General features: G+C 39.8%; 1 protein-coding gene across 4 annotated transcripts in view; it reads left to right on the forward strand.

Moving 5' to 3' along the window:
- Nucleotides 1-14,848, forward strand: part of sox13 (SRY-box transcription factor 13) — a 48,530-nt gene that overhangs the window by 12,929 nt on the left and 20,753 nt on the right. For 3 of the 4 annotated variants that reach the window (XM_069170716.1, XM_069170979.1, XM_069170895.1), the window contains exon 2: nt 14,630-14,846. In XM_069170716.1, coding sequence (XP_069026817.1) covers nt 14,631-14,846 — 216 coding nt within the window. In that variant the 5' untranslated portion in view covers nt 14,630. Of the gene's footprint in view, nt 1-12,186; nt 12,359-14,629; nt 14,847-14,848 lie in introns of all 4 variants that reach the window. The other variant, XM_069170807.1, reaches the window with a different exon arrangement.

Below are 14,848 nucleotides of genomic sequence, written 5' to 3' on the forward strand. Positions count from 1 at the left end.
CAATCGTATCAACGGCTGTGCAAAGGTCTGAGGATTAAAATCGAGACCTCATTTTCATCAGAGGTCGCTGATTATTTTATTAAGTGCTGTGATGTGCTCTAAGGCCTTACTGAAACTCCTCCGGGATGTTGTTTTCTTTTAAGAAAGGAGTGTATTTGTACTGAAACTATCTTTTCAAGTATCTTACTAATAAATAGAAGGTTGGATATTGGCCTACAGCTGGTCAATGCGTTGGCGTCGAGGTTGGGTTTCTGTAGTCATGGTTTTACAACAGCTGTTTTGAAGGCATCTGGGAAAATTCCTGTTTGAAGAGATGTGTTTATAATCTCAAGGACATGACTTGAAATGTTGTTGAATACCTGCTTAAAAAATATGCTGTTGTTATTGTGTCAATACAGGAAGTGGAGGAGTTACACCCAGTGACATTCTTACAAAGCTCAGTTAATGTGATGGAGGTGAATTTTTCCATGGTTGCATCTGTTTTTCAAGATTTTTGAAGATTATCTGTGTTTACATCAGCAGCAATACTGACTCTGATTGAAGTGGCTTTGTTTCTGAAGAACAGTGGTAGTTCTTCACATTTTGATGCTGAGACCTGCAGGGGGGCAGGGCTAGTGTTGAATAGCTAACTCAACACCAGTGACACTGGAGAACAATATTCTTAGACAACTATTTGGGAGCACCCTTAGCTACCCAATACATGTCTATCTGCTGAAAAGGTAATATAACCTGCATCACAGCCGTTGTAATCATTTTTAGCAATATTTTGTTTTGTGTCTTCGAGTATTTTGTTTGCTGTCTGTGGTGAACCAGCAGCAGCAGTTTATCAGTAACAGCCGATGTTATGTGCTATTGCGCTCTAATATGCTGTTATTGTACAAAAAAAAAAAAAAATTGGCTGATATTATCTACAGTTGGTTGTTTTGTCTCAGCATACCCAAGTCAAAAAATGATCCACGTTCTACAACTATTAGGCGAGTCTTGTTTTTCTTGTTGACACTGAAACAACAATTGTACTGAAAGCTGTGAACTTCACACTCTGCACTTACGCATACTTGTTGACTGAAAATAATGGTCATTGTTTTCTTGTTTAGAAAACACTAACATAGTTGTGCTGCTTCCAATGGACATCGTTGTAAACAGAAAATGATGTGACTTAGTATTCATGTCTAAAAAAGATAATGAATTTCCTGCTTTGCTCATTCTGCTCCATCTGACAGAGCTGCTCTTCAAATCGTGTTTTTTATGTAGTTTGACAAAGATGAGAAAATAAGATCATTTTGCAATTTTAGTCGATGAGTAAAACTGCATGCTTCTGTACTTTGTAAATACACGCTATGTCAAGTAGCTTCATAGGCTGTGGATACACGGTTTATACTGTGAGCTGGAACAAAGCCCGAAACTTGTATCTTGATTACGAGGATCTGATCATAGCATGTGCAGTCCATGTGCAGTTCTCTGGTGTTTTGGTTGGGGTTTTGTCTCTTTGGTTAAAAGAGTGACACGAAGCTGTTTCTTATCAGTTCTGGAGAAACTCGGCCACACTGCACAAAGATGAAAAAGACAGAAATCACAATCCTTCATACTGTCACTCAATAGAACATAGAGGACAAAGTCATATGCTTCGGGCAAAGTGGGGTGACTGACTTTGTAACTCGATGAAAACTAAAAGCACTTCCTTTAATGACCATACATGTCAGTGATCAGTTATCGAATAATCATAAACTGCCACGATTGTACTGTTTGATAAAAGCCTAAACTAAAGTTATTCAACTGTAAACACACAAAGATTAAAACAAAGCCTGACTCATACCTACATTATTAAAACATGTAGACCCTGAGTTAATTGAAAATAGACCAAAGACAACATATCAAATGTTGAAAATGAGAAATGTTATTGTTTTATGAAAAATATATGCTCATTTTGAATTAAATGCCAGCAACGTGTTTCAAAAAAGTTCGGACAGGGTCAACAAAATACACCTGGTGGAACCTCTCACAACTAATTAGGTTAACTCGCTGTAGGTTAGTAACATGATGGGGTATAAAAAGAGCATCCTGCAGAGAGGCGCATTTAAAATGAGGCTCATTGAGCAAGGATGTCTTATTTTGTTAAATGCCTGTTGCTTTAAATTTTATAAGTAGCAGTTTAATTATTGTCTTTGCCAATTTCTTGATAAGTCAACTGAATTACTACATATTGACAAATAGATACTAGTAAATATCCCCGGCTAAAAGGATCCTGATTCTGGTTCGACACATTCGAAACACATGCAGTCATTTAGTTTGGATCTCAGTAATCAAAAGAACTTGACAGCCCATGTCATGTTAACATGGGCTGTCTATGACCTAGTGATCCGTCCTGGCAAGATCGGCTCACAAATGGTCTGCTTTAAGTACGGCACTTCACCACATCATGCACCCCAAATGTGCCTTGAGTAACCAGCTATGATCAGATCTCACTTTCTCACTCACTATTCAAATGACATCTAGGCTGCATCATGAAAATATACAAGTAGCCTAAATAAGCACATGAATACAAACAAAAATAGGAGGAGTTGGAGCATCAGGTATTTAACAAAATGAGAAGTCCTTGCTCACTAAAGCCGCATTTGAATGTTCTGTCTATTTCCTTTAATATATGACATGTTTCATGTCCATAAGTTTCTGAACACAGTTCAGAGAGTTAGTAATTCCTGCGCGTCTGGCTCTGTTGCTGTGAATAAATGAACTGCACGAGGGGGTGGCAGCTCTCCCACAGCTGTGGATCTGATGAGTCTCAGAAATTACAAATGAAAAGAAAAAAAACATTAACCCCGACGAGGCTTTGGTGAAACGAGCGTCAGGTACAGCCTGGGTTTTAAATCACTAATAAACAGCTGCTTTATAGCTGAGAGTTTGCAGGTAAATATGTCCTACTTTTTACTACAGTTTCGGCTTTGCTCAGAAGATTTACACAGGAAAATTCTATTGATAACAAACATATAAGCAGAGCAGGCAGAGATTTTTGGGCATAAGAACTGTTTGGGTGCAGAAAAATAAACATCCAAAACTAAGGAACCTGCTCGGATGCAAACGTAGGAATGTGGCATGGCAACTGCATTTATTTTGTATTGCTTGTTCAGGGTACGTCAGTTGCATAGGCGGCCTTTCAATGTGGCCCAGGACGCACTGTGGGTGCATAGCATACACACTGATAAAAGAATGTGGCCGCATGCGTCCCAGACCACCTCCGGGTGTGGCCTAAGGAGATTGAATCTCAATGTGTCCTGAGTGCATACACACCTGTATTTTTAGCTGACAAAGATGGATCTGATTGAATGTTAATGCCAAGTGTGTATCGGGTGTATGTCGAAGATGTTTTTGATTTTAGGGTTTTTCCTGTAATCCCCAAAACTGAGAGTACTAAAACTACTATAAAATTGACTTTTCTTTCCATGTGGGAGTTACTAACATGTTATACACTCGATAATTAAATGAGATTGGTGTTACAGTGGTAGATTAAGTGTTTAAAATTTATTTTTTTATTTTTTTCTTCAGGGTCAAAGTTCATAATTGACTTTGAAAGCATAAATGCACAAATTCCACACAAGGGACATAGCTTTGAATCATATCTGATGATCTTCATCAACGGAGTAGCAATTAAATGGACTCGGCTGTGGTTTCCAAGGTCAACAATAAATGTTTTATTACATTGATCAGAGAAAAATGGAAGTTTGAATTTCTACAAATCCACAACAACTTCACCTTAATCATTTATATGATTGACAGCTCTGGAACAGCTGAAGTGAGCTTGTGATGAGAGGCACACCAGTGTAATACCAGCAGTAGTGGAAGACATGTTCATATTCCTTACTTAAATGTATGTAGTAACACTACAAAACAAAGTTTGAAATAAATTCACAAGTAAAAAATTATAAATTTGCCATAAAAAAAAAAAAAAAACAGCATTTCTTTGGTTTGTAAAGTTGGGTCCACCTCATCACACCACAGATGCAACTTGCTGTGTATTATGTCCCTGGTGGATGCCCTACTTTGCAATCTTTGCAGAAAGGAAATGCCGGTGATTTAGCCTAGACTCCTCATATTTAAAAGCAGGAACATTCTTATGAGTCATTAAATATAACTAAGTTAATTCTATTCTCCTGATTTAAAAAAAAAAAAAATTATACAACAAAACCTTTCTTAACAGAATTGTTTTTTCATCTTGCCACAACGCAGGTCTGCAGAATGTGCTGTAGATCCGCTTCCTTCACTGTATGACCCATGGCACATTTCTCATTAGCTTGTTTCACCACAGCTAATGCTTTAACACATTGCATTGTGGACGTGCTCTTATTCAGATGACTTGGTTAGCCGTTTTTTTTTTTTTTTTTTTTTCCCCCCCATACAACTAGCTCAGATTTCAACCCAGTGTCATGGTGAAGCCCATTAGAGTGAAGTGTATCAATGTGACATCATTGCTTCATGGGAGGTATCAATGTCATGGGCTTTAGGAAAACAAAACCAAATGAAAATCCATGTGGTTTGGACATTTTGATTAGAGTAAGGGTTAAGTCTAAAAATCCTTGGTAGGGTAAAGCCACGTGGTTACGGCCTAGGAAAAAAAACTCCAGATTCAAGCTCTATTCCCAGGTGTAATATGCCACCAACTGTCCCCCACTTCCCCTTTATGCAGATTTCAGCGGTCTTTGTCCCTTGTCTCATTAACTCAGTCACAGTGACGTTTGTCACATGACATCCGTCATGAGGCGTGCCTGTTTTTCGTACGTTTTCCTCTCATGCCTAGACGAGGGCAGGTTCCATTTAGTGGATGGGAGTGTGCATTACAAACTTTTGCTGTAAAACAGGGTCGAAGATTTACATCAAAAATAGAAACTCTCTCATCACACAGCAGCATTGCTTGACGATGTATTAAGATAATTTGCCACTGTAAATGAAAGTGTGTGAAATTCATCATTCCTCTTCTGGTTTTAATTCTATATTTGTCGCATCAGTTGGCAGGAGGTGGATTGGACTTGTCAGACTAAGATGTGTTGGAACTGTGTGTGTGTGTGTGTGTGTGTGTGTGTGTGTGTGTGTGCGTGCGTGCGTGCGTGCGTGCGTACGCGCGCGCACAGTGGGCAGGCCTCCGAGGAGCAGCCCCTGAACTCCAAGAGTAAGTAAAAGGGGAGTAAAATGTAGTCTTTGTGATGTCTCTATCACTCAATCACAGTTCTGGAGTTCCCAACGCTGCTCTTTGTGTGATGAACTGACCACAGAACAACAGCACCTTATCAGAGCTTGTAGCTTTCTGTGTTCGCTTCTCAGTGAACACACACACACACACACACACACACACACAGAAACAGAAACAGAAACACACTCGCATTCAGCTCAAGATAAAAAATTTTTTTTTTTTTAAAACACCCCCCCACACACACACAAAAAGAGAAAACTGCATGTGTATTCTTGATGAGCTTATTCTTTGGACTAGGCACTGCGGTTCAGTACCCTTGACATCAAAAGGCGAAGAGAACAGAGAAAGAGAGGGGAAGGAAAGGACAAGTGAGGGAGGCTATTGTGTCTCCAGTCCTGAGAGCTTATTCTCTAATGAGGCCCAGTCAGCAATGCAGGGAAGCTTCTTCAAGAGCTGTGCCAGTCTGTTTCCGTGTACGTGTTTGTGTGCGTGTATCTTATTGACCTCTCCAATGGCAACTGATCTTAAAAAAAACAAAAAAAAAAGGATCAAATACCCAAAACATACACTCACAATTCTTTGAGACCTCATCTGTCAGTGTGATCTTAAGAGTGTTCGGGCAAGTGTTCTGAGAGCCTTGAAACTTAATTGAAAAACTGCCATTGAACTGTTATAAAAAAAAATCTTTCAGATTGTAGTAAATAAAAGTGACTTAAACTGTCACATGTTGCTTAAAGAAGCAAACGGCTGTAGTCGGAAAAGGTCTGCAAAAATCTGAGCATGTTTGAAGTGCCAGAGTCTGAAGTGTGATTTTTTTTTTGTTTTGTTTTTTTTGTTCTGGAGGTCACTTGCAAGAGAGGCTTATCTCCAGCTGGAATAAGACTTGCTTTAAATCATAATCATTTTTGGGCTCAATTGACATCAGATTTTTTTCTAAGAACTGGAAAAAAAATCTTCAGCCCGGTGTTAATTCTGACACCTAATGTTGATTCAGTTTTAGTCTTTAGATCAAAAATTGTATTCATATTTGTCAAATTAAAGGATTTTACAATGTTTTTTGTTTTTTGTTTTTTTTTGTCAACAAAAACTGAAACTATTTCAGCCTAGTTTTTGTCAGGGACTTTTTTTTTTGTTGCTATGTTTTTACTTTTTTTAATGTTTAAATCAACAGTTTGAGGATACGGCTGTTGCCGCGTGTGTATGGTTACATGTTACTCTCATTTATGAAGTTAAAAAAAAAGCTCTGCATTCTTGCTCTTTCGTTGTGCAGTAATGCAACAGATGTAAAAATCAAGTTAAAGTTATTATTTCTCTTGTTCTCACGCTCACCTGGCATTAGCATTAGCGTTACTGCACCGGATCCCAGTGAAAAGCATCCACTTATTTGCTCACACGTTTACTGAAACCCAATTTAACACATTTCTTCCAACAGTAATATGAAAGAAATCCTACTGACAGTAACCTTAATGTCACAATGACGTCACGTGTTGCACACTGTTACATTAGCGAAACTTTTTTTTACAGTATAATGTCGACTGCATGTTTGTAGCTGCTTTGTTGCTGCTTCTTGTTTAATACTCGTCGTAATTTGCAGATGACTTTAGTTCATACGTCTATGTCTTGGTAGCATAATATAATGTAGTGACAGACACATAACTGAACGTAAGGTACTTTTTTTATTAATAGTTGTTGCAACAGATATTTTGGGCAGTAAAGAAAATATCCTTGATAGCGCAGATGCTGATCTGTCTTTGACATTTTTGGTTAAACTTTTATTTCATTTCATCAATGTTTTTGTTTTAAAATACTACTTTTATTTAAAAAAAAAAAAAAAAAAAAAAAACTTCAGTGTGGAAAAAAGGTTTTTCATAGTTTTTGAATTTTGAAGTTTATAACATCTCCAACATCTTTATTCTAGTAGTTGGTCTTTACAATGACGTGGAAAAACAAAAATGTGCTTAACGCACCACAGCATCTGCTCTTCTTTATCTATTGAAAGACTTTTTGTCTTTGTTCCACCTTGTGTCCCCATATGGACGGGAAGCACATCACGAAGGCATCTTGCCAGGTACATTAGATCACACGGTGTGCGCTTTATTTACTTTAGGGCTACACTTTCTGAGCTTTGGAATGGTTATGTAATTTTCTTTTAAAGATCAATCAGCTACAACTCTAAGAATAATTCTGTGTCTTGCATAACACTTGAATTCCCCACATGTTCTGTTTCAGATCTACCAATTACATTTTCTCTGTACTATACACCAATAAGCTCATTACGCCACCTGATTTCATGGCTCCAGGCCTCACCTGCACACAATGGACACGTATAGTGAATGCAGATGTGTGGATGTGCTCACAGGCATGGGCTAACGATGAAATATATTTAATACTGCGGCTTTGTGTACTTAAAAAGTAGAAAGTGAGTCATTTGTTTGTATGAATGTTGTTGTTTTTGTTTTTGGGGATTTTTGGTTTAGTTTATCATTCATATCAAATACTCTAAATTGACATGAATAGTGTGGTCCATTCATTTTTCAAATCTTATTAAGCAGTTAACTACAAGTTGTTTAACTCTATTTAGAATTATAAAAAAGAAAACTAATTTCCACTCCATTTTTCACTAAAGTGAAATTACATAACTAACAAGTCCTGTCGATGCAAAGTCGTATTCCCCCGGAGGCAACTGTAACAAACAAAGCGCAAACATGTACCCATTCAAGAATAAGGATATTTCTTCATTTGACCGAACAAAATCAGAGTACAGAAACATTTAGGACAAAGAACCTTCATGACAACTTCAATTGGTAAAGTCACGAATAAAAAACTATAAAAACTTTTACCTATTTAACGATAGGAATGTTGTGTCTACCACTTACAATTGATGTCTACTTATAAATATTTTCTACATGTTCCCTTATTCCCTTTCCTTTACAATACAGCTCTGACATTAATTTGACCTGACTCTTCTCAGTTTCATCCCATGTCCAGGAAATCATGATAGATGATAAAGCTGACTTTGTTAGAAAGTGCCTGAAGCTGATAAAATGTTCTTATCTCACCGCAATCACACCTGCTGGTTGGTTGACTGACTTTCGATCGGTGTCACACACGTCTGTGCTGTATCGAGGCTTACCTGCAACAGTGTGCTAATTATGCAAATGAAGACCTTTTATGGTGGGATTTGAAGAGGCTCTTTGTACTTCCCCTCTTGAGAGGAGAGATGGGGGTGGGGGTGGATTGGAGGGTGGGAGGTGGGGTGGAAGGGTTGGCTGGTTCAGAGGTAAGGGAGGAGTAGAAAAGACAGGAGTTAGTCGGTCAGTCAGTCAGTCACTATGACTTGTGTCAGCAGCTCTGTTCGAGTCGGGGAGCGCAGTTGGATCTCCTCACATCTACTCGGCCCCACCAGGTCAGTACAGAGAACTAGAGGGTGGGAGGAGGGATGGAAGTGCTACATTCATTTCATCGTGATTGTTTTGACATACAATCAGATTAGTTGTCAAAATGTCCTTTTTAAACTCGGCTCCGATATTTTTTTAAACTTTACTTTTCCCCCAATGAGCTGAGTCCAGGCAAAGTGACATCCCTCAGTTTTCAATCAAAGAGGGAGATGCATGTCAAGAGAAACCAGATGAGTCACAGGTGATATTTTCCAGTTGAGATGCTGTATACTTGGTTGATGTTTCAGTTTTCTGGGAGCTCTTGGTGTGATAAGCCTGAGCCAGGCCCTGTGGGCAGATTGGCTCTTGCTGGTGCAGTTTGCTGAATTGTGTTATCATCCCTAAGCAAATACTGTTAACTATGAAACATTTCCCCAAATATTTGTTTATACATTGGTTCACACTTGTCTTAACACGACTGATCAGCAGGTTGGAAACCGAGCCGTGTCACGAAATGCAGCTGATAATTAAACGGTGTGTGAGAACGTTTTCTGCAAATGTTCCTCGTTCAGGGATAAAGTGTAATGAAACTGGTTGTGGAAATTTTGAAGCATCAGGGTGTGGGTTATTTTACAGTTTGTTTGATAGATTGTGCTCGAGCTAGCTGACTGAGCCGCGTTATTGTTTTCTGTCTATGATACTTTCCTGCAGGGAACCTTCTGTCATTACAGCTGTCAGTCTCAGGGTTGACAATGAGAATGTCTTTATTTGTTTATCACCAAGCCTCTTTAGATGTCTAACACTATCCTGCTGCTCTCAACTGCCGAGGCTGGCTCCTAGCACTCTCTCTCTCTCTCTGTCTATTGTGCACTCTACTCTGCTATTCTGCATCAGGCACTAGTTGGAAAGTGACAAGGACGATACACAACAAGCTGGTCTTGACAGGAGGGGGGGGAGGCAAAAAAAAAAACTAAAAGAGCAGTGAGAGAAAGAGTAAAGAAACAAAGAAAGGGAGAACAACAGAAGGGATTTGCATTGCCAATCCTCCACAGGGGAAATGTTAGGTTTTACATGTTACAACTTGTTGGGTAACTGAAGGTTTGGGTGAAGTGATTTTTGTGTCGTGGGAAGTGCAAGGTTTCAGTGTTGTCAGTGCTCAAAGGAAAGGCACTGATTTTTATCGGCGGGCAATGGCATGTTCCCTCTGTCATCCTCCAACAGTTCCCTGTCTGCTGCGACAGGAGCATTGAGCTCACAGAGGGGAATAGGACGAGTGCACTTCTGTAATAGTACAGCTATAACTTCAGTCGAGCAGTGAACAACTGCGGATTTGTTTTAAAGTCAGTTCACCACTAAGTTTCTCCTCAGATATTTAGATTATTCTTAAAGTTCTTCTGCAGGCAAACAAATGCATACGATCTGAAATGTATTGCTGTGACAAAAAAAAAATGACCCTGCAAAATTACAGCAAAATTTAACAGTAATTACCAAAGGTGTAGTGTTGCCTGAGTACACCACAGCAATGCTCAGCCCTTTTTTCTGTTTTTTTTTTCAAGTCAGGAAAGAAAATGTAGTATTTCCCCCACCCTTATCTTGGGAGGGCAGAACAGAGGATGGACACAGGTGGACGTTACTCGAGTTGATAGCAACTACACTCATATTATGTGTCTGTAATAAACAAGTGCAATCAAAGCGCAAAGTTAAGCTATCAGTGGCCTGAAACTGCTAAAAAGCAGACATGAATATAAGCATTTTTTTTAAATGCACCTTACCTGTATCTACTGAAAATAGTAAAGATCCTTTTTTTTTTTTTTTTTTATAATAACCCTATGTCGAAGAGCTGTTGTGCAGTGAGCTGCATCAATAATGATCCTATTTTTCCTATTTTCATAAAAAAGATCCTAAAAGAAGGGCTTTATTGCGCCACTCTATACAAGGGAAGACAACGGGACGCTGCGGGTCACAATGCAGTGCTATTGTTTGTTCACATACTATTTGTAGAGCAGGACTGAAAAGTAAAATATTTCACTTGTAATTTGCTCACCTCGTGACTCAGTAAGGTCAAGTAGATGTTTGCGTTGGAACACCTTTGACCAATGAGTGAGATGAAAGCACAGGAGACTGAAGGTCACTAAGGATGGATCAAATTCAACTTTTTTTATCTATCTAAAAACACCATGTCAAGTGAATATTTGTTCCCTCGAACAAATGTTGTTCCCTCGAACAAATATTTACTTGACATGGTGTTTTTGTGTCATTTGTAAACTAATTTAACTGTGGTGGTTTTTAAAAGTAGTTTGGTTTTGTACTGCTATTTTACAGTAAAATCTTTGTCGAGGATCACCCCCCCCCAAAAAAAAAAAAAAAAAAAAAAGCCAAAGTCCATCTAAAAAGAAAACAAATCTGCATTAATTTGAAAATAGGCCTAAAAAATAAAAAAAAAATAAAAAAAAATTCGGGGTCATGTCTGTTTGATTCACAGGTCTGTGATACAGTCAGGTGTCTGTTATCAGTTGGCGAGATTGGGTTTCCAATCAGATCAGGTCGGATCCACTGCTTGCTCCTCCCCAGCTCGTCCAAATATGGTCACTTATGGCTCCACACCGCTGCAAACCAGCAAGATGGCGGCAGCCAAAATCCAAACTCGAGGCCTGCTAATGTTAGTTCACAAACCAATGCATGATGTAACTGTTGGTTGGCATGGGTTCACTTCAGTCAAATAATACTGTGTTGGGAGGTCAGGACACATTTTTGGTCACGTGCAACGAAAATGGCAGCACACTGGTGCCCTATTTTATCAGAAGTTTTTCACTGCGGTGGAGATGACAAGAGCAGAGTCTAAACATCCATCTAAATTGGGGTAAGGCTAAATTACCCCAATTATAACCCTGTTATTATAAATAAATTTGATTCATGTACAGCCCGGTGACCGACTTAATTATTTTCTAAAATTAGCAAGTAATTCTGTGAAAAATAACGGATGTTAGTGCATTTTTATCGAATGCCCTTTCAATTGTGTTTTCAGGAAGTTCCTCCAAACAGCTCCGAGTTTAAACACAACTGAATGATGGAGCTCACACTCCTTTTAAAGCGCAAACACAATTGAGAGCACAAATCACCTACTCAGGTGGTTTATTCCCTTTTTTTTTTTTCTTTTTTTTCTTTTTTTTTTTTTTTAGCAGAACTCAAGAGAATGGTTACACATATCTCTAATAGAAGATTTTGGTCACTGTGTTCTACTTGGTTTTGCTGAATAGTTGTGATTTCTTAGCAACATGCCGTGAGCGCTTATAAAAGCTAAACAAATCTATAGGCGGTTGGAAAAGAGTTCTTAATCAGATAACCTCTTAAGAAGGCAATGCTATTCAAATCGAGCAACACAAACACTGGAGACATGCATAGACAAGGTCAGGTTCCACATGGGTGCAGTCGGCTGCAGTTAGGCTAAATGTATTTAACTAGATGAGAGTGAAAGCGATAACCTTCACTGATTTGCATTGTTCTTGCAAAGAGGCTTAAGGGCCGACTGTTGTTAACAAAAACAATTACACACACACACACACACAAAAAAACACCTTTGTGCTTGTAAAACATACATGTACCTTGACACGCATTCCATGCTGTCAACAGCTCTGTTGGTTGCTGAGATTCTGTGCATACCTCTGGACTTGGTGACACGCACACTCACTCACTCAGTCCGTGTCGAGGCGTGTGAACGCCACCTGTGGCAGCTCTACAGTCTAGCCCCTGTGGAACGTGGAGGGGAGACCCAGGAATAACTTACAGCGTGGGACTGAACTCGGTATGTTGCTGCGAACCCCCCCCCCCCCCCCCCCTCCTTTCCCTGCTGTCACACAATCAACCCCTCGCTGGCACCAACGTCTGCTGCTGCAGAGTTGGATAAATACTGCACAAAACTACACACCACACCTGAAAACAATAGTCAAACAAGATTAGACGCGGCTTGTTGGCGCTTTAAAGCGGCTGTTAATTTATTCTAAATATGACAGATGAAAGTATCAGTGTGTTCGAAATGACATTTTAATTATGGGCCGGTAAAATTGAAGGGGAAGCTTCTGCAGACGTGTTTGTTGTCTAGGAGATTTTGACCGGAAATCATGAATATAGCTGTAATATCACATTCAAAGTCAACAGTATCAAGCAGGTGGCATAAAATGAGTTTGAGTGCTGCTGTTCCTCCTGCTTGCAGCTGTGTTTAATGTGCTACAGGGATTTTTAGTGTACTGATAACTGTGTAAATGAGATCTTTTATGATTTTATGATTTGATTTGAATACATACATATATATATATAAATGCACACACACAATTCACACAGGCTTAGAGTTTGTGCAGGCAGGTGGCTTTGTGTTGAAATATATGAACAACATTGTAATGCATTTGCCGCAGCGCAATCCTTTTTTTTTTTTAAATTTTATTTTACGTTGCCTGCTTTAAGGGAGGACAGCATGTCAAACTCCAGGAAGTTTTTCATTTATACTGTGTGGTTATCTTTATCATTAAAGGGGTACACCCAAGCCAGGAAATGGTCAATAGAAAAGAAACTGGTGACTGAGATGACTGACTTTTTATGCAGGTCAGAAGGAGAGGAGGGCAAAATTTATGTTCAAGTCGTGTTACTGGCTTTATGTTTAGGCAACATTAGTGTGTTGTCTTGTTTTTGGATTTATTTACTTTTGGGCTTAGCTGAAGTCAGGCTTCAGTTTGTTTGTCCTGCCCACAAACACTGCCCCCCCCCCCCCCTCCAATTTCTTTTATCAACAGCTGCCACTGTTATGAAGGTTGTAGCTTTCCCCTGCTCCGTGCACATCACTGTACTGAGCTCCATTTGGGCACACCAGGTCCAGTACAAAGTAGTTTGTTGAGAAATGCAGCATGTGAAGTGTTTGATTTTTTTTTTCTTTTAAACTCTACACTGTTAAATCTAAAGAGGCTTTTCTTTGCAAAAGAACAATAGGTTGATTGTATTGTGCTGTTACTCCAAACTACTGTCAACCGGTGTGGATTAACTTGTGTGGCATGCTGATGGTCCAACTTTTTCTGCCTGCACTTTTGTTTTGAAGACACTTTTGTGCTGCACTACTTAGGTTTTGAGTCATCACTTGTTGTGTAGAGAAGGTTTTCAGTAGTGACCACAAAGAGGTGCATCTCATTCATACCTGAATTTTATTGTGCAGCTTTAAACACACACACACACACACACACACATACACATACACATACACATGAATATACATCACTGAGGTTTGGAGCCTTGGCCCCTGGTAGACAGGTGGCTTTGTTCCGAAACACAGTATGCAGGCTGGGAGAGCTGGGCGAAGTGGAGGGGGGGCTCTAATCATTATTATGCTTTCCGTAGAACGGTGGTGCTCCGCATTTTTTTTGCCGTGTTCCCGAGTTGGTCGGCACATTCCACTGGCATTGTTATCCAGCCTGTTTCCTGCGGCCGGCGGCTTTTGTCAGCCTCTCCCCCATTGTCCCAGCTTCCTTTGTTCCCCAGCTCCAACAATGGCTTTTTTCTGCCTCTTTATATATATGTGCACTTTTTGCCCTTGTGTGTTCTGTTTGTTTTGTTCTGCTGTCTGCTGTGTTTTTCTTTCCTCCTGTTGTAGGGCTGGGAAATAACACACAGCATACACACAAGCCTGAGTTGATTTGTTCAAGTTCACTGTGGTTCAAACCTCTCTCGCCCAACCTGTCCGCTCTTCCTTTTTCTCCCTTTGTTCCTCACAGAGATGTTGTCTGTCTCTCTTCCCTATAACCTCCTATTATTCATTGTCACATACTTGCAGACACGCACCCTCAGATAATACATCTTGCTGTGGCTTTAACACCACCACCACCACATAACCCTTGACCTTGACTTCTGGAGTCACACAAAACAGTGGATTGCAATTACTATTGTGAATCAGACAGCCTGAAAGACACACGTAGATTTTATGATTACAATACACTAGACCATGGAAAAAGTTTAAATCTTCTAGAGACAATGCAAGTGCCACACCACACCCAGATGACACCTGGTATTGTGTGTTGTGTTTGTCTTTCAACAGAATGGTTGAGCCTAGCCCTCCAGCACTTCATCTCCTCTCCAGTGGGGATGTCAGCATGGCAGGTGTTGGTGTCAAAGTAGAACAGGAAGAGTCCAGGGGAGAGGGTGGAGTCAATGCCAATGCTGAGCCTCCGAAGAGGTCTCCCTCAAGCGACTGGTCAGGAAATCAGCCACTCGAGGCCCGCCAACTGACCCCACCACTGTCCCGCTCCCCTTCAGT

This window comes from Embiotoca jacksoni, unplaced genomic scaffold (assembly GCF_022577435.1).
Source record: "Embiotoca jacksoni isolate LCO1_2020_lvr unplaced genomic scaffold, fEmbJac1.0.p SCAF_1, whole genome shotgun sequence".
Taxonomy (NCBI): Eukaryota; Metazoa; Chordata; class Actinopteri; family Embiotocidae; genus Embiotoca; species Embiotoca jacksoni.